The 26286-nt window shown below is 51.1% G+C and overlaps 1 protein-coding gene and 1 long non-coding RNA gene across 12 annotated transcripts; one reads left to right on the top strand and one right to left on the bottom strand.

Moving 5' to 3' along the window:
* Nucleotides 1-40: 40 nt before the first annotated feature.
* Nucleotides 41-20310, top strand: AFMID (arylformamidase). Of its 11 annotated transcripts, XM_073005431.1 has the most exons (12): nt 41-176; nt 2279-2371; nt 3163-3253; nt 13961-14065; nt 14172-14220; nt 16397-16482; nt 16569-16641; nt 16833-16930; nt 17180-17258; nt 17341-17476; nt 17652-17756; nt 18512-20310. In XM_073005431.1, exons 1-12 carry the CDS (start codon nt 117-119, stop codon nt 18536-18538), a joined length of 1002 nt encoding a protein of 333 aa, XP_072861532.1. In that variant the 5' UTR covers nt 41-116; the 3' UTR covers nt 18539-20310. The 11 variants fall into 11 exon arrangements, with proteins under 11 accessions (XP_072861532.1, XP_072861531.1, XP_072861535.1 ...); XM_073005430.1 differs by having other exon boundaries at nt 17652-20310; XM_073005434.1 differs by lacking the exon at nt 2279-2371.
* Nucleotides 16477-26286, bottom strand: LOC140708724 (uncharacterized). The gene is made up of 3 exons (XR_012088933.1): nt 25449-26286; nt 17753-17877; nt 16477-16737 (listed from the first exon to the last, which is right to left on the bottom strand). It is a non-coding gene; the product is annotated as an uncharacterized lncRNA (long non-coding RNA).

Raw genomic sequence — 26286 nt, forward strand, 5'->3', positions numbered from 1 at the left:
CGGGATGTGGCCTGGCCTGAGGCCCGCCTCTCTCCGCCCACTAAATTTAAAGGCCAAGCGAGGCGGGGCTCTGGCAGTATAAAGAAGCGACACGCACGTCGGCTCTAGACGCCGCGATGGCTATCTCAGATGTGGGTCTCCCAGGCGAGGTTCCTTGGAAGAAGATGTCTGCAGAGGTAGACGGATTGCAGGGAGGGACTGAGGGGCTGGGGCAGAGTTAGCTCATTGATTAGATTGGAGTTCTAAGAAGGAACCTTAGAAGCCGTGCAGACCACTCCTGTGGGCATGCTGGGCGCCGGGTGTGTGCCAGGCCCCCAGTGCTTGAGCACCGTGGTGATTTTACCTTCTCCTTTGTTAGCCTGACTCTCATAATAGAGAAAATTGAAGTCCTGGCTATGCTAATATCCGTAGGCCCTGCCGGGCGTGGTAGCTCAAACCTGTAATCCCAGCACTTTGAGGTCAGGAATTCACGACCAGCCAGGCCAACATGGTGAAATCCCGTCTATACCAAAAACACAAAAATTAGCCGGGCGTGGTAATGTATGTATGTAATCCCAGCTACTGGGGAGGCTGAGATAGGAGAATCGCTTGAACCCAGGAGGTGGAAGTTGCAGTGAGCCGAGATCATGCCATTGCACTCCAGCCTGGAAGTCTAGGTGATAAACCAAGACTCAGTCTCAAAAAAAAAAAAAAAAAAAAAAAATCCATAGACCCGCAGGAGGTTAGGGGCGGGCCAAAGTTCTGGACCTTGAACTGAGGTCACACAATGTTTTTGGGTCTCTGCTTATGTGGCACAGGCTGAAGGATTCAAAACAGCTGGTATTTACATTGGGGTTGTTGTGAAGGTTAGAAACATACAGGCCGGGTGCGATGGCTCAAAAAACAAAACCATTATATAATCATGATCATAAATAATAGCAACAGCGGCCAGGCATGGTGGCTCAAGCCTGTAATCCCAGCACTTTGGGAGGCCGAGACGGGTGGATCACGAGGTCAGGAGATCGAGACCATCCTGGCTAACATGGTGAAGCCCCATCTCTACTAAAAAATACAAAAAACTAGCCGGGTGAGGTGGCGGACGCCTGTAGTCCCAGCTACTCGGGAGGCTGAGGCAGGAGAATGGCGTAAATCCGGGAGGCGGAGCTTGCAGTGAGCTGAGATCTGGCCACTGCACTCCAGCCTGGGCGACAGAGCCAGACTCTGTCTCAAAAATAAATAAATAAAATAAAATAAAATAAAATAAATAATAGCAACAAAGATGGTGGTAGTGATCACAGAGTGTGCCATGTGTGGCTGTAAGGATCCTACAGGGAATAACGTTTCCAGGTACTGATTGGACAGATCCAAGGATCTCTTACAAGGACCCCTTCACTGGTAGGAAGAAGCAACCTACATTGAGTAACTGGCTTTATTTCACTCACATGCCTTATCTCTTTTAACCTTGTGATTTGGATAGATGCCTTCTTTTTTTTTTTTTTTTTTTTTTAGACACAGTCTCGTTTTGTCACCCAGGCTGGAGTGCAGTGGCATGATCTTGGCTCACTGCAACCTCTACCTCTCGGGTTCAAGTGTTTCTCCTGCCTCAGCCTCCCGAGTAGCTGGGATTACAGGCGCGCTGTAGCTGGGACTACACGCCTGGCTAATTTTTGTTTTTTTGGTTTTTTTTTTTTTGAGACGGAGTCTCGCTCTGTCGCCCAGGCTGGAGTGCAGTGGCCTGATCTCGGCTCACTGCAACCTCCACCTCCCGGGTTCAAGCGATTCTCCTGCCTCAGCCTCCCGAGTAGCTGGGACTACAGGCACCCACAACCACACCCGGCTATTTTTTTTGTAATTTTAGTAGAGATGGGGGTTTAACTGTGTTAGCCAGGATGGTCTCGATCTCCTGACCTTGTGATCCGCCCGCGTCAGCCTCCCAAAGTGCTAGGATTACAGACGTGAGCCACCGCGCCCAGCTAATTTTTTTTTTTTTTTTTTGGAGACGGAGTCTCGCTCTGTTGCCCAGGCTGGAGTGCAGTGGCGCAATCTTGACTCACTGCAAACTCTGCCTCCCAGGTTCACGCCATTCTCCCGCCTCAGCCTCCTGAGTAGCTGGGATTACAGGCATCTGCTACCACGCCTGGCTAATGTTTTTGTAATTTTAGTAGAGACGGGGTTTCAGCATATTAGCCAGGATGGTCTCGATCTCCTGACCTTGTGATCTGCCTGCCTCGGCCTCCCAAAGTGCTGGGATTACAGGCGTGAGTCACCGCGCCTGGCCCAATTTTTGTATTTTTAATAGAGACGGGGTTTTGCCGTGTTGGACAGACTGGTCTTGAACTCCTGGCCTCAAGTGATCCACCCGCCTCGGCCTCACAAAGTGCTGGGATTACAGGTGTGAGCCACCGTATCCGGCCTGGATAGATGCCTTCTACCAGTAAGGGAACTGAATCCCAGAGACTAAGTAACTTGTTCAGGATGAAACAGTAAGTAAATGAGGGAGGTTATATGGCATTTGACCTCAGGCCTTTCCGTGAGGCTGCCCTGACTTCCCATTTCTCATGATGGCTTTGAGCCCTTTCTTCAAATTCTGGTTCCTTGTTACTTTTTTTTTTTTTTTTTGAGATGGAGTCTCGCTGTTGTTACCCGGGCTAGAGTGCAATGGTGGGATCTCAGCTCACTCACTGCAACTTCCGCCTCCCGGGTTCCATCGATTCTCCTGCCTCAGCCTCCCGAGTAGCTGAGATTACAAGCGCCCGCCACCACGCTCAGCTAATTTTTGTATTTTCAGTAGAGACGGTGTTTTGCCATGTTGGCTAGGCTGGTCTCAAACTCCTGACTTCAGGTGATCCACCCACCTCAGCCTCCCAAAGTGCTGGGATTACAGGTGTGAACCATCGGGCCACCTGGCCTCCCGTGGTCATAACTGCTGTGGGAGTGGTGCCCATGATGGCATTAACTGGATTCGTTTGGGGGACCTCATATCCCCTTAAGGCTGCCAGTTGGCTAAAGGCACAGCGGTCGCTGGTATACCTCTAGACCATGGATCCAAGGGCATCCTGGAGACCTGGAATACTGGGGAGGGGGCTTCTAAGGCAGAGAGGAGCAGCCAGGCATGGGCAAGGGGGAGGGGCACGCTCTGTTGAGAAGGAAAGTCTTACAGAGCCTCATGTTTGTGTCCTGCAGGAGCTGGAGAATCAGTACTGTCCCAGCCAATGGGTTGTCCGACTGGGAGCAGAGGAAGCCTTGAGGACCTACTCACAGATAGGAATCGAAGGTACTGGTGTGACCTCTCCGTGACTGCATTGGGTGGCCTTTAGCATGTGGCAGTGGTTCAGAATGCTGGGGGTTGGGGGTGCTTCGCCACACCGTCTCGAGGGGCATTTCCCAAACACCAGGCACTTTATAAACCTCTCTGCTCAGGGGCAGGTACCCAGGACCCCTTGCTGCAGGGACTGCTGGAGGCAGGAGAGGTCCAGGGGAGGTCCATGGCTCAGTCCACCATGCCTGGCCTTTCCTGCTCAGCCAACCATGCCTAGGCCCGTAAGGCTGCGGGCCATGGTTGCCATAGGGAGGTGAAGTGAACAGAGGAACGTTCCTCCTCTGCAGCTGGATGTGGAATGCAGTCACTATTTATAGAAAGCAATACTTTCTATATTGCTATATTGCTTTCTATATTGCTTTCTATATCGTGGGAGGCCAAGGCAGGTATATCGCTTGAGGCCAGGAGTTCGAGACCAGCCTGGCCAACATGGCAAAACCCCATCTCTACAAAAAAATACAAGAATTAGCTGGACACCTGTAATTCCAGCTACTCGGGAACCTGAGGCATGAGAATTGCTTGAACCTGGGAGGCAGAGGTTGCAGTGAGCTGAGATTGCATCACTGCACGCCAGCCTGGGTAACAAGAGTGAGACCCTGTCTCAAAAAAAAAAAAAAAAGCAATGGTGACTGAGTCTTGCTCTGTTTGCCCAGGCTGGCGTGCAGTGGCGTGATCTCAGCTCACTGCGACCTCTGCTTCCCAGGTTCAAGCGATTCTCCTTCCTCAACCTCCTGAGTCGCTGGGACTACAGGTGCGCCCCACCACGCCCAGCTAATTTTTGTGTTTTTAGTAGAGATGGGGTTTCACCATGTTGGCCAGGATGGTCTCCATCTCTTGACCTCGTGATCTGGCCACCTCGCCCTCCCAAAGTGCTGGGATTACATGCATGAGCCACCATGCCCGGACTTTTTTTTTATTTGAGACAGAATTTTCCTCTTGCTTCCCAGGCTGGAGTCCTAAGGTGCAATCTCCGCTCACCACAACCTCCACCTCCTGGGTTCAAGCAATTCTCCTGCCTCAGCCTCCCAAGTAGCTGGGATTACAGGCCTGTGCCACCAAGCCTGGCTAATTTTGTATTTTTAGTAGAGATGGGGTTTTACCATGTTGGTCAGGCTGGTCTCAAACTCCCGACCTCAGGTCATCTGCCTGCCTTGGCCTCCCAAAGAGCTGGGATTACATGTGTGAGCCACCGTGCCTGGCCTTTCACCTTTTCTTTCTTTAAAGAAATCTGGACTTAGGAACCTGTAAACTAGTGAAGTCTTAAGGTCCATTTCTGTCTCTACCCCGTATCTGCAAAGTGCTGTACCACGATTTGAACACCTGGTAATGCATCTGTGCTAGGATGGGGAGCAGGCCCCAAGGAGGAAGCGTGGGTGAGGGAGCAGCCAGCCATGCCTGGCAAATTGGCTCTGTTGCAGCAGGCCCAACACAGCCTTTCAGAGGCAGCTGCCTGGGCTCCTGGGCTTGGTGGTTTTCTAAACAGAGAGAACCCAGGAGGAGGAACACACTTGTTAGAAGTGTATTCCAGCATGTTCCACCATCCTTCTGTCTCAATAGATTGGGGTGGTACTATTTCCTAGGCTCTTCATGGTTCCTTGCTATGCCCAGCTCTGTTCCAAATTCATCTCTATTTCCTCGATAAATATATGAGTGTGGTAAAACGTGCAAGTGCTGTAAGCAAACCTTTTTGCCAGTCTTAATTGTCTTGAGTGACAAAGAGCTGACCCTAATGAGAAAGGAAGTCAGACATAAAAAGCACGCACTATTAAACCTTCAAGTCATATGATTGAAAGGAAAATAAAAGGAAAAGATTTAAAAGAGAGAGCCGGGAGCGCTGGCTCACGCCTGTCATCCCAGCACTTTGGGAGGCCGAGGCAGGTGGATCACGAGGTCAGGAGATTGAGACCACGGTGAAACCCCGTCTCTACTAAAAATACAAAAAAATTAGCCGGGCATGGCAGCGGGCGCCTGTGGTCCCAGCTACTCGGGAGGCTGAAGCAGGAGAATGGCGTGAACCTGGGAGGCAGAGCTTGCAGTGAGCCGAGATCGCGCCACCGCACTCCAGCCTGGGCGACAGAGCAAGACTCCGTTTCTCAAAACAAAAAAAAAAAGAGAGAGAGAGACCAGGAACTGTCACACACGCCTATAATCCCAGTACTGTGGGAGGTCAAGGCACGAGGATCCTTTGAGGCCAGGCGTTTGAGACCAGCCTGAGCAACATAGCAAGAACCTGCCTCTACAAAAAATTTAAAGACTGGGCGTGGCTGCTTGCACCTGTAATCCCAGCACTTTGGGGGGCCGAGGTGGGCGGATCACAAGGTCAGGAGATCGAGACCATCCTGGCTCACACGATGAAACCCCGTCTCTACTAAAAATACAAAAAATTAGCCAAGTGTGGTGCGGGCGCTTATAGTCCCAGCTACTCGGGAGACTGAGGCAGGAGAATGTCTTGAACCCGGGAGGAACTTGCAGTGAGCTGAGATGGTGCCACTACGCTCCAGCCTGGGCGACAGAGCGAGACTCCATCTTTTTAATTTTTTAAAATTAAAAAATTTTAAAAAAATTTTTTTTAATTTAAAAAAAAAAAAATTTTTTTTTAAGTAGCAGGGTGCAGTAGTGTGCACCTGTACTTCCACCTACTTGAGAGGCTGAGGTGGGAGGATGACTGCTGCCTAGGAGTTCAAGGCTGCATATTTCTTTATGTATTGGGTTTTTTTTTTGTTTTTTCTTTGAGACAAGGCCTTGCTCTCTCACCCAGGCTGGAGTGCAGTGGCATGATTTTGGCTCATTGCAACCTCTGCCTCCTGGGTTCAAGCCATTCTTGTGTCTCACATTCTTGTGTCTCAGCCTCCTGAGTAGCTGGAATTACAGGTGCGTGCCACCACGCCAGCTAATGTTGTATTTTTAGTAGAGACGGGGTTTCGCCATGTTGGCCAGGCTGGTCTGGGACTCTCGGCCTCAAGTGATCTGCCCGCCTCCCAAAGTGCTGGGATTATAGGTGTGAGCCACCGTGTCTGGCCACACTTTTCCTTCTTTGCACCAGGGGGAATTATGTTTTTTTCTCATTTTTGATTTGTATTCGTCCTTACAATGCCAGCCTGTTAACTTGCAATGAGGATTGTTCGCTTGTAATGGGTAGACAGCCTCATCCCCGTCAGGACCCGGCCTCTCTCATCTGGACTCAGGGAGGAAAAAGTCTAACCGCTGTGTGAGTGTGGCCAGGGTGCAGTCGGCTGGCAGAGAGGGGGTTTAAGAACCATTTCCTTTACCACTAGCTTTTAAATTAGTTTTACTGTGACCTTTATTAAAAATACTTTTTTTTTTTTTTAAGATGGAGTTTTGCTCATGTCGCCCAGGCTGGAGTGCAGTGGTGCAATCTCGGCTTGCCATAACCTCCGCCTCCCGGGTTCAAGCGATTCCCCTGCCTCAGCCTCCTGAGTAGCTGGGATTACAGGCACATGCCACCATGCCACCATGCCCAGCTAATTTTTTATTTTTAGTAGAGACAGGGTTTCTCCATGTTGGTCAGGCTGGTCTCGAACTCCTGACCTCAGGTCATCCACCTGCCTCGGCCTCCCAAAATGCTGGGATTACAGGTGTGAGTCACCGTGCCCGGCCCAAAAAAACACATTTTACAGTCAGCAAAATGCTGTATATATTTTTTATCCAGTTACAAAAGTTAAATTCTGTATGATTTCATTTAAATGAGGTCCCTAGAGAAGTCAAATTAATAAAGACAAGAAATGGAATGGTGGTTGCTAGGGACAAGGGGAGGGAGGAATGGGGAGTGAGTGTTTAAAGGGGACAGTTTCTTTCTTTTTTTTGTTTTGAGACAGAGTCTCACTCTGTTGCCCAAGCTGGAGGGCAGTGGTGCTGTCTCATCTCACTGCAACCTTTGCCTCCCAGGTTCAAGCAATTATTGTGCCTTAGCTTCCTGAATCACTGGGATTACAGATGTGCACCACCATTCCCGGCTAATTTTTGTATTTTTAGTAGAGACAGGGTTTCGCTGTGTTGGCCAGGCTGGTCTCGAACTCTTGGCCTCAGGTCATCTGCCCACCTCGACCTCCCAAAGTGCTAGGACTACAGGCATGAGCTGCCATGTGCGGCCCTGCAGTCCTGGTTTGTTTTGTTTTTTGTTTTTTGGTTTTTTTGGCGGAGTTTCACTCTTGTTGCCCAGGCTGGAGTGCAATGGAGCGATCTCAGCTCACTGCAACCTTCGCTTCCTTGGTTCAAGCAATTCTTCTGCCTCAGTCTCCCAAGTAGCTGGGATTACGGGCATGTGCCACCACATCTGGCTAATTTTGTATTTTTAGTAGAGATTGGGTTTCTCCATGTTGATCAGGCTGGTCTCGAACTCCCAACCTCAGGTGATGCGCCCGCCTCAGCCTCCCAAAGTGCTGGGATTACAGGCAAGACCCACCGCGCCTGGCCTTGCAGTCCTGTTTTTAATACCATGCACAACATTAGAAATTATTTCTAACCCAGACTGGGCTCCGTGGCTCATGCCTGTAATCCCAGCACTTTGGGAGGCCATGGTGGGCAGATCACTTGAGGTCAGGAGTTTGAGACCAGCCTGACCAACATGACAAACCCCTTCTCTACTGAAAATACAAAAATTAGCCATGAGTACTGGCACATGCCTGCAATCCCAGCCACTGGGGAGGCTGAAGTAGGAGAATAGCTTGAACCCGGGTGGGGGAGGTTGCAGTGAGTCGAGACCGCGCCATTGCACTCCAGCCTGGGCAACAAAGAATGAAACTCCATCTGAAAAAAAAGAAAGAAAGAAACAGAAATTATTTCTAACCCGAAACAATTGAAAACAGGTACTCAAACAAGCACTTTTACATGCCTGTTCATAGCACCATTTCCACATAGCCTGAGTGGTAAATAATAGCAATGAAGCTTTTGCTTTAATAAGAAAGGAAGTTTGCCGTAAGGTTTGTTCTGGGGTGTCTTGCTGAAGCCCTCCTGTGTTCTTGCCCTGGGGTTCAGGGCCTGGAGGGCCCTCTGTGGGGGGCATGAGTCACCTCATTCTCTGGCTCTGCACCCCAGCTGCCCTCTCCTAGAGAAAGGCAATTTCTCTTTCTTGAGGTTAGTTAATATCGGAGGGAGGCTTATGCATGATAATGAACACCTACAGCCGCTTGGTTTTAATTGCCATTCCACTTAGAACATACATTTCGTGATGTTTTTCTTAACTGTAACACAACATTAATCTAGTCCATTTATAGGCTTAAGAACTCCTGTGTTAATTAAATCACGACCTTCTGATGAAGCCATGCCGATGAGCCTGTGGGGCGCATTGTCTTCACACTGTGCTGGGGCAGGGTTGTTGGCAAACCCCCATGGATGGCAGCTGGCAATGGCCTCATGGTGACAAATGCATCTGCCTTTTGACCCAGAATTCTACCCCTGAGAGGGCGTCCTACAGATGCTTGCAAGTGGTGTGGTAACGGGTGTACAAGGCTATTCACAGCAGGGGCGTTTGTGGTAGCATGGCCTGGGAGACAGCCCAGATGCCTTTCAGCAAAGGATTGGTGGCAGGTCTGCAGCCCTGCTGGCACCTTGAGCTTGGACTTCCAGTTTGCTGAACTGTGAGGAAATAAAATTTCCATTGAGTCTCCCCAGTCTGTGGTATTTTGTTATAGCCGCCCAGGCTGACTCAGACCGGAGCCCAGGATGGATGTGAGCTTGTTATAACCAGCTCACGCTTGTGGCTGTAGGGAGTCCGGGTAGAAGCTGGAAGAGCCTAGAGGGGTGGCTGCTGCCTTCCGGGGAACAGGTCAAAGGGGATCCAAGCAGAGTGGTCTCAGTGCAGGTGGGGAGGAGACTCTAGACCCAGGACACACAGTGGAGGGGGTGTCCAAGGATTTCCTGATGATCAGATGTGGTTTGAGAAAGAGAGGGGGCCAAGTCTGGTGGCACATGCCTGTAATCCCAGACTTTGGGAAACGAAAGCAGGAGGACAGCTTGCGCCCAGGAGTTCGAAACCAGCTGGGCAACATAGCAAGACCTGGTCTCTACAAAAAAAAATAAAAATTAACTGGGTGTGGTGGTGCTTGCCTGTCGTCCCATCTACTTGGGAGGCTAAGGTGGGAGGATCACTTGAGCCCTGGAGTTCAAGAACGGCCTGGGCAACATGGTGAAACCCTGTCTCTACAAAAAATACAAAAATTAGCCAGGCGTGGTGGCACACGCCTGTATTTTTAGCTACTCTGGTGGCTGAGGTGGGAAGCTTATTTGAACCTAGGAGGTTAAGGCTGTAGTGAGCCGAGATTGTACCACTACACTCCAGCCTGTGTGACAGAGTGAAACTGTGTCTCAAAAACAAAAAGTGAATTCAGGAGTTCGAAACCAGACTGGCCAACACTGTGAAACCCCGTCTCTCCTAGAAATACAAAAATTAGCTCAGACCAGGTGCACTGGCTCACACCTATAATCCCAGCACTTTGGGAGGCCAAGGCAGGGATATCATTCAAGATCAGAAGTTCGAGACCAACCTGGCCAACATGGTGAAACCTCGTCTCTACTTAAAATACAAAAATAAATAAATAAATAAGCTGTGCAGGGTGGCAGGTGCCTGTAATCCCAGCTACTTGGGAGGCTGTGGCAGGGGAATCACTTGAACCCAGGAAGCAGAGGTTGCAGTGAGCAGAGATTGCGCCGTTGCGCTCTAGCCTGTGACAAGAGCAAAGCTCTGCCTCAAAAATAATAATAATAATAATAAGACGGGTGTGGTGGCCCACACCTGTAATCCCAGCTGCTTGGAAGATGGAGACAGGAGAATCACTTGAACCCCGGAGGCGGAGGTTGCAGTGAGCCAAGATTGCGCCAGTGGACTCCAGCTTGGGCGACAGAGCGAGACTGTCTCAAAAAAACAAAAACAAAAACCACACAAGGTTTTTCAGCGAAATGCTCGCTCCTCTTCCTTTTCATCCTCCCAGTTCCCCTGGCCCCCATCAAAGGGGCCGCTGTTATTCATATGGATATAGATTCCCCCCTCTTTCATCCAAATGGCCCCGTAGTACACACAGTTCCACCCTGCCAGTTTCACTTAGTATTTCTTGGAGATGTTTCCTTGTCTGTACATAGATAGCTTCTTGTCAGTACATAGGGAGCCATTCAGGGTTGGTAAAGTGGTTGGTAATATGGGTGCTGGCAAAACAGGTTTTGCAGCCTCACTGGTGTTCTGCAAAGGCAGCTTCCTGCCTGGATTGGCACATGGGCAACTTCCTTTTGATTTCCCTCAGCTTTAATCTATCCAGCCCAGGTGGAGACAGCCCAGTTTACGGTTCTGCATTCTGGCATTCTGGCATAGATGCAGTTCGTACAAGCTCTCGGCCCCATGCTCTTTCTTCCTCTGCTGTGTTTACCTTTCTAGAGTTGCAGAATGAATCACCCACCCGAGGGAAGCACAGGGGTTTTTTGTGGGTTTTTTTTTTTTGAGACAGTCTTGCTCTGTTGCCCAGGCTGGAGTGCAATGGTGCAATCTTGGCTCACTGCAACCTCCACTTCCTGGTTCAAGCGCTTCTCCTGCCTCAGCCTCCTGAGTAGCTGAGAGTACAGGGGCCCGGCTAATTTTTGTATTTTTAGTAGAGATGGGGTGTCACCATATTGGCCAGGGTGGTCTCGAACGCCTGACCTTGTGATCCACCCACCTTGACCTCCCAAAGTGCTGGGATTACAGGTGTGACCCACCACGCCCGGCCAGGTTTTTCTTTTTCTAGGCCCACTGTGGCCACCAAAGTTGGGGACCAGGGGGCCTTCAGGGACAGGGACCCCAAGTTGCAGGTTAATACATAGAGCCCTTTCTGAGATGCAGGTTTTACAGGGAACTGGATTCCACCTCTTTTGGGGAGATCAACCCAGCACTCCAAGGATCCCCTGATGGTGCCTGAGCACAGCTGTGAGAAGGGGGTGTCTGGATCCTTGTGGTGGCAGGATGGGAGAGGTGGGGCATGGGCCTGCAGGCTGGCCCCCAGAGTCGCCCTGACTAGCTAGAATTCTGAAAATTGTGTTATGTAAAACATTTAGCATCTGCAGTGCCAAATAAAGGTGACCCCCACCATGACATTAAAAAATAAATAAATAAAAATAAATTTAAAAAAGACATGTCCAAATCCTAACCCTGGGAACCTGTGAAGATATTTCCTTATTTGGTGTTTTTTGTTTTGTTTTGCTTGAGACAGAGTTTTGCTCTGTTGCCCAGGCTGGAGTGCAGTGGTGTGATCTCAGCTCACTGCAACTGCTGCCTCCGGGTTCAAGCAATTCTCCTGCCTCAGCCTCCCGAGTAGCTGGGACTACAGGCACGCACCACCATGCCCAGATAATTTTTGTATTTTCAGTAGAGACAGGGTTTTACCATGTTGGCCAGGATGGTCTCAACTCCTGAAGTGATCTGCCCACCTCAGCCTCCCAAAGTGCTGGGATTACAGGTGCCCGGCTGGTATTTCCTTATTTGGAAAGACCACCTTTGTAGGTGTTATTAGCTGAAGTCGAGTCATTCTGGGTTAGGGTGGGCTCTAAATCCCACGACTGGTGTCCTGCTAAGAGACAGAAGAGGGAGGGACACACAGAGGGGACCATGTGAAGACAGTGGCAGAGACTGGAAGAGGCAGAGGTGACTGGAGTGACGTAGCCACAGGCCTTGGAACACCTGGAGCCACCAGGAGCTGCCAGAGGCAAAAGAGGCATTGGTGGAGTGTGGCAGCGTCCACACTTTAATTTTAGACTTCTGGCCTCTAGAACTGTGGGACAGCGTTCTACTGCTCTGAGACACTCAATTTGTAGTACTTTGTTACAGCTGCCCTGGTAAACAAATGCAATATCTATTTTCAGCAAAGCAGGGAGTTCTTGGAAAGATGACTAGACCGGGTTCCTTCTCCCAAGGGCGCTGTGTTCTAGCTGTGAATACTAGCAGTGCGTCGCTGCGGTGGGAGGGGAGGCAGGGTTTACTGACTGGTCATTCCCACTGGTCTGGATGCACTCTTCCTTCCTTCCTTCCTTCCTTCCTTCCTTCCTTCCTTCCTTCCTTCCTTCCTTCCTTCCTTCCTTCCTTCATTCCCTCCCTCCCTCCCTCCCTCCCTCCCTCCTTCCTCCCTCCCTCCTTCCTTCCTTCCTTCCTTCCTTCCTTCCTTCCTTCCTTCCTTCCTTCCTTCCTTCCTTTTTTCAGAATCTCGCTCTGTCACCCAGGCTGGAGTGCAGTGGCACAGTCTCAGCTCACTGCAGCCTCTGCCTCCCAGGTTCAAGTAATCCTCCCACTTCAGCCTCCCGAGTAGCCGAAATTACAGGTTCCTACCACCACATCCAGCTAATTTTTTTTTTAATTTTTAGAAAATACAGTCTAAGGCACGAGAATTGCTGGAACCCAGGAGGCAGAAGTTGCAGTGAGCTAAGATGGCACCACTGCACTCCAGCCTGGGTGACAGAGCAAGACTCCATTGCAAAAAACAAAAACAAAACAACGATGAATGCTAGGATAAAAAATAAAGCAAGAGGCCAGGCGCAGTGGCTCACGCCTGTAATCCCAGCACTTTGGGAGGCCGAGGTGGGTAGATCACCTGAGGTTGAGCTGGAGACCAGCCTCGCCAATACAATGACACCCTGTCTCTACTAAAAATAGGAAAATTAGCCAGGTGTGGTGGCATGTGCCCGTAATCCCAGCTACTCAGGAGGCTGAGGCAGGAGGATTGCTTGGGGCTGGGAGTTAGAGGCTGTAGTATGCTATGATCGCACCTGTGAATAGCCACTGCACTCTAGCCTGGGCAACATAGTGAGCCTCTGCCCTTTAAAACAAAAAAGTATAGCGCATCTGATAAGTATGTAGTAAAGTCATGCTGAAAAGCGTCCTGGCAGAACCACAGTTCATTTGTTGACAGACGTCTGGACTGGCAGTCCTCACTCTCTTTTTTTTTTTTTTTGAGACAAGAGTCTGCTCTGTCCTGCAGGCTGGAGTGCAGTGGCACGATCTCAGCTCACTGCAAGCTCTGCCTACCGGGTTCACGCCATTCTCCTGCCTCAGCCTCCCAAGTAGCTGGGACTACAGGCGCCGCCACCTCGCCCAGCTAATTTTTTGTATTTTTAGTAGAGACGGGGTTTCACCGTGTTAGTCAGGATGGTCTCGATCTCCTGACCTCGTGATCCACCCACCTCGGCCTCCCAAAGTGCTGGGATTACAGGCTTGAGCCACCGCGCCCGGCCTGGCAGTCCTCTTTCAATGGGAGGTGCTCAGAGCCGAAGGGAGCTTTCAGCCGGAAGGCTTCTACCCGAGCTGAAATAGAAATTGCCGCCACCTGGCTGGGCGCAGTGGCTCACGACTGTAATCCCAGCACTTTGGGAGGCCAAGGTGGGCAGATCACCAGGTCAGGAGTTCAAGACCAGCCTGGCCAACATGGTGAAACCCTGTCTCTATTTAAAACAAAAACAAAAAAGTTAGCTGGGCATAGTGGCGTGCGCCTGTAGTCCCAGCTACTTGGGAGGCTGAGGCAGGAGAATCGCTTGAACTGGGGAGGGGGAGGTTGCAGTGAGCTGAGATCGCGTCACTGCACTCCAGCTTGGGCAACAGAGTGAGATTTCATCTCAAAAAAAAAAAAAAAAGAGGAAAAGAAATTGCCACCACCTGAGCTTGTGCTAACAGCAACTTGTCCATTTCTGAGACAGCCACCAGGAGGGCACGGGCCACCAGGAAGAGCCTGCTGCATGTCCCCTATGGAGACGGCGAAGGGGAGAAAGTGGACATTTACTTCCCTGACGAGGCAGCTGAAGGTTGTCAGCGAAGGGGCTGGGGGTCCTGGGACTTGGGGGTCCAGTGGCCGAGCTCAGCAGGGCGGGCCCCACTCATGCACCTTGTGCTTGGTTTTTTGTTTTGCAGCTTTGCCTTTCTTCCTGTTCTTTCATGGAGGATACTGGCAGAGTGGAAGGTGAGTCGGGGGATGTGGATGGTGGACTGCAGGAGAGATTCCACTTTCCCTGGGGGACTCTTCTTCCAGGGCTGCCCCAACCAAAAGGCCACAGCTGGGCGATTCCCGCAGGCCCGTGTCTCACAGCACTGGAGAGCGGAAGTCTCAAGTCAAATGTGGGCCTGGTTCCTAGGGAGGATCCTTCCTGCTGCCTCCAGCTTCCTGTGGCCTCAGGCAGTCCTTGGCTGTGTTGGCAGAGCTCCAGCCTCTGCCTCCATTCACATGTGATCCTTGTGTTCCTGGGTCTCTGATCTTCCTCTCCTTTTTTTTTTTTCTTTTTTTTTGAGACAGAGTCTCACTCTACCCCAGACTGGAACGCAGTGGTGCGACCTCAGCTCGCTGCAATTTCTGCCTCCCAGGCTCAAGCAATTCTGCTTCAGCTTCCCAAGTAGCTGGGATTATAGGTGCGCACCACCAGGCCCAGCTAATTTTTGTATTTTTAGTAGAGACAGGGTTTCACCATGTTGGCCAGGCTGGTCTTGAACTCCTGACCTCAAGTGATCCTCCCACTTTGACCTCTCAAAGTTCTGGGATTACAGGTGTGAGCCACCACACCAGCCTCCTTTTTTTTTTTTGAGACGGAGTCTCGCTCTGTCCCGCAGGCTGGAGTGCAGTGGCACGATCTCGGCTCACTGCAAGCTCTGCCTCCCAGGTTCACGCCATTCTCCTGCCTCAGCCTCCGGAGTAGCTGGGACTGCAGGCGCCCGCCACCGCGCCCAGCTAATTTTTTTGTTTTTAGTAGAGACGGGTTTTCACCGTATTAGCCAGAATGGTTTCGATCTGACCTTGTGATTCGCCCGCCTCGGCCTCCCAGAGTGCTGGGATTACAGGTGTGAGTCACCGCACCCGGCCTCCTTTTTTTTTTTTTTTTATAAGGTCATAGTCACAGGTTCTGGGGTTAGGATTTGGACATATCTTTTGGTGGGACACAGTTCAACCCACTGCAACCAGTGAGAAGCGTGTTCAGCCTCCTCTTGAATCAAAGGAAAAGCCAGAGTGACCAACCACTGTCCCAGTTTGCTTGGGACTGAGGAGGGGTTTCGTAGGACATGGGGTTTTCAGTACTTTAGGAAAAAAATAATGAAAGTCCAAGGTAAAATGGGACAGTTGGTCACTGTAAGCTTTTTGTGGGTATTTGGGAATTTGGGATCTTGACAGACACTGCGTTCCCTAGGGTCTTCCTACAGAGTTGCCTTCACGCATCTTCATGTTAATAGCTTACATTTAATGGCCAGGCACGGTGGCTCACGCCTGTAATCCCAACACTTTGGAAGGGCGAGGCGGATGGATCACTTGAGGTCAAGAGTTTGAGACCAGCCTGGCCAACATGGTGAAACCCTGTGTCTACTAAAAATACAAAAATTAGCTGGACGTGGTGGCGTGTGCCTGTAATCCCAGCTACTCGGGAGGCTAACGCAGGAGAATCGCTTGAACCCAGGAGGGGGTGTTGCAGTGAGCCAAGATCATGCCACTGCACTCCAGCCTGGGTGACACAACGAGATTCTGTCTCAAAAAAAAAAAAAGCTTACATTTATTCCACACAAAACTCTCTACACTGCTGGTCTTTAATTCTCAAAAACAGTTCCCTAACAGAGGGAATATAATTGCCTCTATTTTACAGATGAGGAAACCAGGCTTAGAAGTTACATAAATTGCCAGGCACGGTGGCTCACACCTATAATCCCACACATTGGGAGGCCGAGGCGGGAGGATTGAGTTAGAAACCAGCCTGGTCAACATAGCAAGACCCCCATTTCTACAAAAGAAAAAATAAATTTGCTGTGCATAGTGGTGCACACCTGTACTCCTGCTTGGGAGACTGAGGCAGGAGGATTGCTTGAGCCCAAGAGGTCAAGGCTGCAGTGAACCGTGATGACGCCATTGCACTCCAGCCTGGGCGACAGAGCGAGGCCCTATCGCTTAGAAAAATAAAGTTACATGAAGCTCCCCCAAGGTCCCGTAGCTAGTATGTGATGTGGCAGGGAGAGATCCTGTCCACTTCCCTCTCTCAAACGGGGCCAGAAAGGGGTGGTGCTGTGCATGGACAGAACATCTGGAAAGTGGTGTGTCCAGGACACAGGAAGCAGCGTAGTGGCCAGGCTGCCTCCAGCTGTCACATCTGTGTCTCTCTCTGCAGTAAGGACGAGTCTGCCTTCATGGTCGACCCGCTGACGGCACAGGGAGTGGCTGTGGTAATAGTGGCTTATGACATCGCCCCCAAAGGTAATAGAGGTGGTTGCTGCAGGTCCGAGGGCCGGTGGGCTTTAGGAGGAAGCGAGTCCCTGACCCAGCTCATACTCTCTGTGCAGGCACCCTGGACCAGATGGTAGACCAGGTGACCCGCAGTGTTGCGTTTGTCCAGACGCGGTATCCAAGCAATGAGTGGGTGTTGCTGGTAGATTTTCTTCCTGTTGGACCTCACTGGGTGGGAGGACAGTGCAATCGGTCCCTCGGACACAGCCAAGCTTCCCCTCTGGCCTGTGGAGCAGAAGCAAATTGGGACTCTTTGAAGTGGGCCTGATGTTGTGGGGAAACTGTGTGCAAATCCAGTTCTCTGCTCTGACCCCTCCCAGGGGAATTTACCTATGTGGACACTCAGCCGGGGCCCACCTGGCCGCCATGATGCTCCTTGCCAACTGGACCAAGCATGGGGTCATGCCCAACCTCAAAGGTTTCCATGGGGGCTGCAGCCTGGCTGGGCAACCTTCATCTCCCCATGAGCCTTGCGGTTTGGGCCAACTGATTGAAATCCTCCCAGCCGTGAGTGGCTTGACCGCAGGGCTTCCAGCCCTCTGAGCAAGGCCTTCTCTGCTTCCTCCGTGCCCCCTCCCCTGGTCCTGCCCCTCTGGCCGTGGGGGTGGGCTGGCCCTGCCTTGCTCCGCCTGGAGCCTGGTCCTGTGCCGATTCTGCACCCTCACAGGCTTTTTCCTCGTGAGTGGGGTCTTTGACCTGGAGCCCGTCATATATACTTCACAGAACGTCGCTCTGCAGCTGACCCTGTGAGTTACCTGCCCACCACCTCCCCTGGCTCACCTGGAGCCCGGCTTCTCTCTGTCCTGACCCATCCACTCCCCGCCCCAGGGAGGACGCTCAGAGGAACAGCCCGCAGCTGAAGGTGGCCCAGGCGCAGCCGGTGGACCCCACCTGCCGTGTGCTGGTGGTCGTGGGCCAGTTCGACTCCCCCGAATTTCACCGACAGTCCTGGGAGTTTTACCAGGTACTCTCAGCACAGGTTTGTGGCCAGAGGTCGAGGGTCATGTGAGCTCATTATTTGCCTCATCCGTCATTTATTTAACACAGTGAACCCTGACCTGTGCCAGGCATGGCCCCATGTCCTGTCCCACCTCCCCTCCCACCGCTCAGGCCCCTCCTCCCATGTCTCCCCTGCCCAGGCCCTGTGTCAAGGAAAGTGGAAAGCCTCGTTTGAACAGCTCCACGATGTGGACCACTTTGAAATCGTTGAGAATCTGACCCAGAAGGACAACGTGCTCACCCAGGTGGGGCCTCATCCCTGGCAGCCCTTTCGTGGTAGACAGCACAGATCCTGCCGCAGCCTCTTAGATGTGCAAACCAGGAGTTCGAGACCAGCCTGGCCAACATAGAGAAACTCCGTCTCTGCTAAAAATACAAAAAAAATTAGCCAGATGTGATGGTGCGTGCCTGTAATCCCAGCCACTCAGGAGGCTGAGGCATGAGAATTGCTTGAACCCAGGAGGCAGAGATTGCAGTGAGCCAAGATTGCACTCCAGCCTGGGCAATGGAGCAAGACTATCTAAAAAAAAAAAACAAACCTGAGAACCTAGGAAAGAAAGAACCTAAGAACATCTCATTTCTTTCTTTTTTTTTCTTTAGAAACAGGGTCTCCTCTGTTGTACCCAAGCTGGAGTACAGTGGCAGAATCTTAGTTCTCTGCCGCCTCCTGGGCTCAAGTGGTGATCCTGCCTCAGCCTCCTGAGTAGCTGGGACTACAGAGGTGTGCCACTGTGCCCTGCTAATTATTAAATGTTTCTATAGAGATGGGGTCTCTCTCTGCTCCCCAGACTGGTCGTCTTCTTTTTTAATCTCAGCATATTATACCTCTAACCAGGCTGTCTTGAACTCCTGACTTCAAGTATCTTCCTGCCTCAGCCTTCCAAAGTGTTGGGGTGCAGACATGACTCACTGCATCCAGCCCTGTCTCGTTTCCTTCATCAAATTCCTGCCAAGAGCTTCTCCGATTCTGGGGCTTTTGTGCCTTCTCTTCCTGTTCCAGATTATCTTGAAAACGATCTTCCAGTAGTTCTGACGACACCTGGAGCCTGGTCCAAGTGCACCCCACCTTGGGAAGCCTCTCCAAAGAGCTTTCGGAGCTGAAGCTGCCAGGTTCAATTTTCCCCAGCACCCAGGAGAGCCTTGCTGTGTCTGCCTGCCCGGCAAGAGTCCATTCTCACTGCTGGGATACTCGTGAAAATCTCCAGGTCCTCCCTCTTCCCAGCCCGGATGGAGCTTCAGGGAGGCTCCAGGGAACGTCCATGAGTCAATGCTCAGAGATGCCGGGAGCCACCTGTAAGCCTCATCTGGCCCCTCTATCTGCTGACAGAATGTGACAAAGATGACTTACCTCTAGCATTTTTGTATGACCCACCAGCTAAGAATGTCATTACTTTTTTTTTTATCTGGAGATGGAGTCTCACTCTGTCACCCAGGCTGGAGTGCAGTGGTGTGATCTCGGCTCACTGCAACCTCCACCTCCCAGGTTCAAGCAATTCTCCTGCCTCAGCCTCCCGAACAGCTGGGACTACAGGCGCCTGCCACCGCGCCCAGCCAGAATGGCATTATATTTTTAGATGGTTCATAAAGAAGCACAAAAAACTATTTCATAACATGTAGAAATTATATAAAACTTAAATTTCCATGTTGATAAATAAAGTTGTATTGGGACACAGCCCTGTTCGTTCATTTACATATTGACTAGGGCAGCTTTCCAGCTACAGGGCAGAGTGCAGTGGTGGTGACAGTGACCTCCTGGCCCGTACTGCCTGAGGCATTTCCTATCTGGCCCTTTTCAGGAAAAGTTTGCGGACCCCTGGGTAAGGGCTTCCCCAAGCCAGCTACCCTCCGCCTTCTGCTTCAGTCTCCTGTCTGCTCTGTCCTCCATCTCCCTGACATTTGGGTCTGTCCCTGAATGCCCCGGGGTCTCAGCGTTGGGACCAACACCTTGACCTTGACAGGACAATGCTACCCACATGTAGGACAAGCTTCTGCTGCACCCCAAGAGTGGTGTGCATGTCCCAAGAAGCCAGCTATATCCATCCACCACCCACCCCACCACACCGCCTCTTTCTCTCACACTGAATAGCATTCACGAATTTCCACTGTGGGCCGGGCACGGTGCTCACGCCTGTAATCCCAGCAATTTCGGAGGCCAAGGTGGGCGAATCACCTGAGGTCAGAAGTTCAAGACCAGCCTGGCCAACATGGCAAAACCCTGTCTCTACTAAAAATACAAAAATTAGCCAGGCATGGTGGCGCATGCCTATAATCCTAGCTACTTGGGAGGCTGAGGCAGGAGAATCGCTTGAATCCAGGAGGCGGAGGTTGCAGTGAGCTGAGATTGTGCTCCTATACTCCAGCCTGGGTGACAGAGCCAGACTCCATCTCAAAGAAAAAAAACAACAATTTCTACTGTGTGTGTGCAGCCAGTCATCATAACACACATTTACCTGTGTAACAAACCTGCACATCCTACACATATACCCTGGAACTTAAAGTAAAAGTTGGGGGAAAAAGGAGAATTTCCACTGTGACATTATTGAGTATAGCAAAAACAAAAGAAACAGCCTAGTGTTCATTAGGGCATAAACGCATTCAAGCAGCATCAAACCCTGCAGCCATTACAAAGAGATCTATGTTGACCACGTGGAATATCTCCAAGAGCCACAATAGCCTCTCTTATCCGCGGGATTCACTCCAAGACCTTCTGAAACCATGGATAATACTGAACCCTGTGTACACTATGTTCTTTCCTGTATATATATACCTATGATAAAGTTTAATTTATAAATTGGCAAATGGTATGAAGTATTCCTTCTAAGAGATTAACAATAACTAATAGAATGATCATAACAATATACTGTGATCAAAGTTATGTGAAGCCCGGCGCTGTGGCTCAAGCTTTTAATACCAGCACTTTGGGAGGCTGAGGTGGGTGGATCACCTGAGGTCAGGAGTTCGAGACCAGCCTGGCCAACATGACAAAACCCCGTCTCTACTAAAGATACAAAAATTAGGCCGGGCGCAGCGGCTCACGCCTGTAATCCCAGCACTTTGGGAGGCCAAGGCAGGTGGATCACAAGGTCAGGAGATCGAGACCATCCTAGTTAACACAGTGAAACCCCATCTCTACTAAAAATACAAAAAATAAGCCGGGCATGATGGCGGGCACCTGTAGTCCCAGCTACTCGGGAGGCTGAGGCAGGAGAATGGCATGAACCCGGGAGGCAGAGCTTGCAGTGAGCCGAGATCATGCCACTGCACTCCAGCCTGGGCTACAGAGCGAGACTCCATCGCAAAAAAAAAAAAAAAAAAAAAAAAAAAAAAGATACAAAAATGAGCTGAGCATGGTGGCGGGAGCCTGTAATCCCAGCTACTTGGGAGGTTGAGGCAAGAGAATCACTTGAATCTGGGAGGTGGAGGTTGCAGTGAGCTAAGATGGCACCATTGCACTCCAGCCTGGGCAACAGAGCGAGACTCCATCTCAAAACAAAACAAAGTTATGGGGTCACTGTCTTTCTCTCAAAACATTCTTTTTTTGGCGGGACATGATGGCTCATGCCTGTAATCCTGGCACTTTGAGAGGCTGAGGTGGGTGGATCACCTGAGGTCAGGAGTTCAAAACCAGCCTGGCCAACATGGTGAAACCCCATCTCTACTAAAAATACAAAAAATTAACTGGGCATGGTGGTGCAGGCCCATAATCCCAGCTACTTGGGAGGCTGAAACAGGAGAATCACTCAAAGTTGGGAGCCGGGGGTTGCAGTGAGCTAAGATCATGCCACTGCATTCTAGCCTGGGCAACAGAGCGAGACTCCATCTTAAAAAAAAAAGAAAAGAAAAGAAAAAGAAAAAAAAAGTCCTCTTTTTTTTTTTTTTTGAGACTGGGTCTCACTCTTTCTCCCTGGCTGGAGTGCAGTGGCCCAATCATGGCTCACTGCAGCCTTGACCTCCCAGGATCAAGTGATCCTCCCACCTCAGCTTCCAGAGTAGCTGGGACTATAGGTGCATGCCCGACTAATTTTTTTTTTTTGAGATGGAGTTTCACTCTTGTTGCTCTAGCTGGAATGCAATGGCTGGATCTCAGCTCACTGCAACGTCTGCCTCTTAGATTCAAGCGATTCTCATGCCTCACCCTCCCAAGTAGTTGGGATTACAGATGCTCACCACCATGCCCAGCTAATTTTTTGTATTTTTAGTGGAGACAGGGTTTCACCATGTTGGCCAGGCTAGTCTCAAACTCCTGATCTCAGGTGATCCACCTGCCTCAGGCTGCCAAAGTGCTGGGATTACAGGCGTGAGCCACTGGGCATGGCCTTGCCTGGCTAATTTTTAAAAAATTTTATAGAGATGGGGTCTCACTGTGTTGCCCAGGCTGATCTTGAACTCCTAGGTTCAAGTGATCCTCCCTCCTTGGTCTCCCAAAGTGCTGAGATTACAGGCATGAGCCACTGCCCCGGGCTGAGAAATACTTTTTTTTTTTTGAGACAGAGTCTCACTCTGTCACCCAGGCTGAAGTGCAGTGGCGCTATCTCGGCTCACTGGAAGCTCCGCCTCCTGGGTTCACGCCATTCTCCTTAGCCTCCCGAGTAGCTGGGACTACAGGCGCCTGCCACCACACCAGCTAATTTTTTGTATTTTCTTTTTTAGTACAGACGGGGTTTCACTGTGTTAGCCAGGATGGTCTCAATCTCCTGACCTCGTGATCCACCTGCCTCGGCCTCCCAAAGTGCTGGGATTATAGGGGTGAGCCACCACGCCCGGCTGGGAAATAATTTTTTAAGCCAGGGCAAGGTGAATCTGAAATGCCATTTGAGGAAAGATCTGTTCGCCTGATGCCCTGTTTGACCCTGGGTGGACAGGACAGCATCTGCCAGCTCCGGGAAACACTGCAGATGGGAAGAGGCTTGGCCACTCTCCAAAGGTGGCAGGAGTTGGAGTGGGTGAACTGAAGGTAAGGAGAATCTAGGAGTTGGGGAACCTGGAGACAGGTTACCCGGCAGGGCTTAGGGCTGACACCCCCACGGATACAGTTCTGTTCACTGGGGCTGAAACATAAGAGGAACCCAATTGTTGTGGGAGGAAAAGACGCTTCTGCCCTTTCCTTTTATCTTTTTCTTTTTTTTCGAGGCAGAGTCTCTCTCTGTTGCCCAGGCTGGAGTGCAGGGGCACAATCTCGGCTCACTGCCACCTCTGCCTCCCGGGTTCAAGAGATTCTCCTACCTCAGCCTCCCAAGTAGCTGGGACTACAGGCGCGCACCACATGCCCAGCTAATTTTTGTATTTTTAGTAGAGACAGGGTTTCACCATATTGGCCAGGCTGGTCTCGAACTCCTGACCTTGTGATCCACCTGTCTCAGCCTCCCAAAGTCCTGGGATTACAGGCATGAGCCACTGTGCCCGGCCCGACCCCTCTGCCCTTTCAAAACAATGTTCGTTCTCTCACAGTCTTCTTTTATCATATTAAGTCCACGCCGCAGGACTCTTTTGTCCCGTGAATGCTATGCAAATATTTCATGCACCTGCTGGTCACAGGAATGATATGTACTTGGTACGCACTGATCGTACCTTGGTGTGGAAGAAGAGGCGGGAAGGAAGCAAAGAACAGCCCCCTCCTTTCCTGGTGCACCTTCAGATGTGCCGATGGGGCTCAGACTCGCTGCAGATGGCCCCCTTCCCAGAGACAGGGGAGGATTCTCCACCCACTCCCCAGCCTCCAGGACCATCCTGAATCGCGCCTTCAGGCACTCAAGTTATTATGCATCTAGACACGCGGATATATTCAAGCTGGGCACAGCACAGCAACCCCACCCCAGGTGGCTTAAGTCAGAGCTGGGGTCCAAAGAGACCACATCCCAAGGGACTGTGTGGGGGTTGGGGGCACACAGGCCACTGCTTCCCCCAGTCTTAGGCACTCCTGAAGTCAGCCTCACTCTGCTTCTCCGGGATTTCTTTCTTTTTCTTTTTTTTTTTTTTGAGACGGAGTCTCGCTCTGTCTGGCCGGATCTCAGCTCACTGCAAGCTCCGCCTCCCGGGTTCCCGCCATTCTCCTGCCTCAGCCTCCCGAGTAGCTGGGACTACAGGCGCAAATTTTTTGTATTTTTAGTAGAGACGGGGTTTCACCCTGTTAGCCAGATGGTCTCGACCTCCTGACCTCGTGATCCGCCCGTCTCGGCCTCCCAAAGTGCTGGGATTACAGGCGTGAGCCACCGCGCCCCGCCTTCTCGGGGATTTCAAATGCACTGAGACTCCAGCACTTTTGCAGAAGCTCCTTCTGGTCCTGACTTGCACCCGGATGCTGTGGGGCTGCAGCTGCTGCTTGGGTTCAGGAGGATGCTGGGGGCCCGGTGCCCATGAGCTTTTGAAGCTCCTGGAACTCGGTTTTGAGGGTGTTCAGGTCCAGGTGGACACCTGGGCTGTCCTTGTCCATGCATTTGATGACACTGTGTGCTGAAGTGAAAACGAGTTGTTCCCTTCCTCCCTCCTGAGGTCAGGCAACTGCTGTGGTTGCCAGTGGAGGTGATGTGCTCTTGATCTGTGCCCGGTGGTCACCCCAGCAGAAGCTATGGTGGTTCCAGGGACCAGTTAGCGAGCCAATCAGTGGGACCCAGGGGCGGCCTACCGAAGTTAACTGGATTTGATAACTGTAGCGAAGTTGTTTCCTGATTTTGATGATTGTGCTGTGGTTGTGTGAGAGAATGAAGTATTTCAGGGTAGTGTGGTAATGCCTTCAACTTACAAATGGTTCAGGTGAACCACCCATATATGTACATATATATGCATATGATATATACACATACAGGGATGTGCGTGTGTTCATATATATGCATATGATATATACACATACAGGGATGTGTGTGTGTTCATATATATGGGGGGAGAGAGAGAGAGGGAGAGAAAGGAGGTCAGGGAGAGGGAGAGAGAAAGAGGAGACACAGAAGGAGACCGCGAGAGAGTGGGGAGTAGAGAGAGGGAAATGATAAGAGAGAGGGAGAGGAGGAAAGAGAGGCAGGAGGAAGCAGAATGTTAAAGGAAATAGGCAAAACATAAACAGAAAATCTGGGTGAAGGGTATATGAGTATTCTTTGCACTATTCTTGCAATTATCTTTTATTTAAATTGACATCAGGCCGAGTGCAGTGGCTCACGTCTGTAATCCCAGCACTTTGGGAGGCTGAGGCAGGCAAATCACCTGAGGTCAGGAGTTTGAGACCAGCCTGGCAAACATGACGAAACCCCGTCTCTACTAAAAATACAAAAATTAGCCTGGTGTAGTGGTGTGCGCCTGTAATCCCAGCTACTTGGGAGGCTGAAGCAGGAGAATCACTTGAACCAGGGGGGCAGGAGGAGGTTGCAGGAGGAGGTTGCAGTGAACTGAGATGATGCCACTGCATTCCAGCCTGGGCCATAGAGCGAGACTCAGTTTCAAATAAATAAATAAACATCAAAATAAAAAGTTACTGTGTTAAAGAGTAGGGGCAGGGTGGGGGGATGAGGGGTGGGGAAAGGTTGCAAAAATAAATCAATAAATAAATAAACCCCAAAATGAAAAAGACAGTGGGGGCACCAGGCCTACGTGGGGTTGGAGGGCTGATGGGACCAGGCCTCTTCTCTCTGGCCAGAGAACCCGAGAAGTGAGCGGATGTGAGCGGTGCCGACCTCTAATGCCCAGCTCCAGAGGTGACTCCAGAACACCCTGTTCCAAAGCAGAGGACACAGTAATTTTTTTTTTAATAGGCTGCAGGACTTACTGTTGGTGGGATGCCCTGCTTTGCAAAGGGAAAGGAGGAGTTTGCCCTGAGCACGGGCCCCCACCATCCACTGGGCTTTCCCCAACTCCCGTGTCTTCTTATCATGGTGGTGGCCCAGTCCCTGGCCCCTGACTCCAGAAGGTGGCCCTCCTGGAAACCCAGGTCATGCAGTCAGCGATGTACTCACCCGGACAGCGATGACTGCTGCACTCCGTCTCTCCCCTGTGTATTTGTCCTTCATGCCCGTCTGGAGTGGTTGGTTTTTGCAGAGGTGGTGCCCTGTAAAGCCCTCCTGTCTGGCTTTTTTTTTTTTTTTTTTTTTTTTTTGAGACGGAGTCTTGCTCTGTCGCCCAGGCTGGAGGGCAGTGGCCGGATCTCGGCTCACTGCAAGCTCCGCCTCCCGGGTTCACGCCATTCTCCTGCCTCAGCCTCCCGAGTAGCTGGGACTACAGGCGCCCGCCACCTCGCCCGGCTAGTTTTATGTATTTTTTAGTAGAGACAGGGTTTCACCGTGTTAGCTAGGATGGTCTTGATCTCCCGACCTCGTGATCCGCCTGTCTCGGCCTCCCAAAGTGCTGGGATTACAGGCTTGAGCCACCGCGCCCGGCCTTTTTTTTTTTTTTAAGACTGAGTTTCGCTCTTGTTGCCCAGGCTGGAGTGCAATGGCACAATCTCAGCTCACTGCAACCTCTGCCTCCCGGGTTCAAGCGATTCTCCTGCCTTGGCCTCCTGAGTATTTGGGATTACAGGCATGCACCACCATGCCCGGCTAATGTTTGTATTTTTAGTAGAGACAAGGTTTCACCATGATGGCCAGGCTGGTCTTGAACTCCTGGCCTCAAGTGATGCTCCCGCCTAGGCCTCCCAAAGTGTTGGGATTACAGGCATGATCCACTGCACCCGGCCTGCACGCGCTCTTTGAAAGCAGTCGAGGGGGCGCTAGGTATGGACAGGAACGAGCTGGCGCGGGGTTGCTGGGTGCACACAGAGCACGGGCAGAGCCACGCGGCGGAAGGACTACAACT

The sequence above is a fragment of the Chlorocebus sabaeus genome, chromosome 16, assembly GCF_047675955.1.
Source record: "Chlorocebus sabaeus isolate Y175 chromosome 16, mChlSab1.0.hap1, whole genome shotgun sequence".
NCBI lineage: Eukaryota > Metazoa > Chordata > Mammalia > Primates > Cercopithecidae > Chlorocebus > Chlorocebus sabaeus.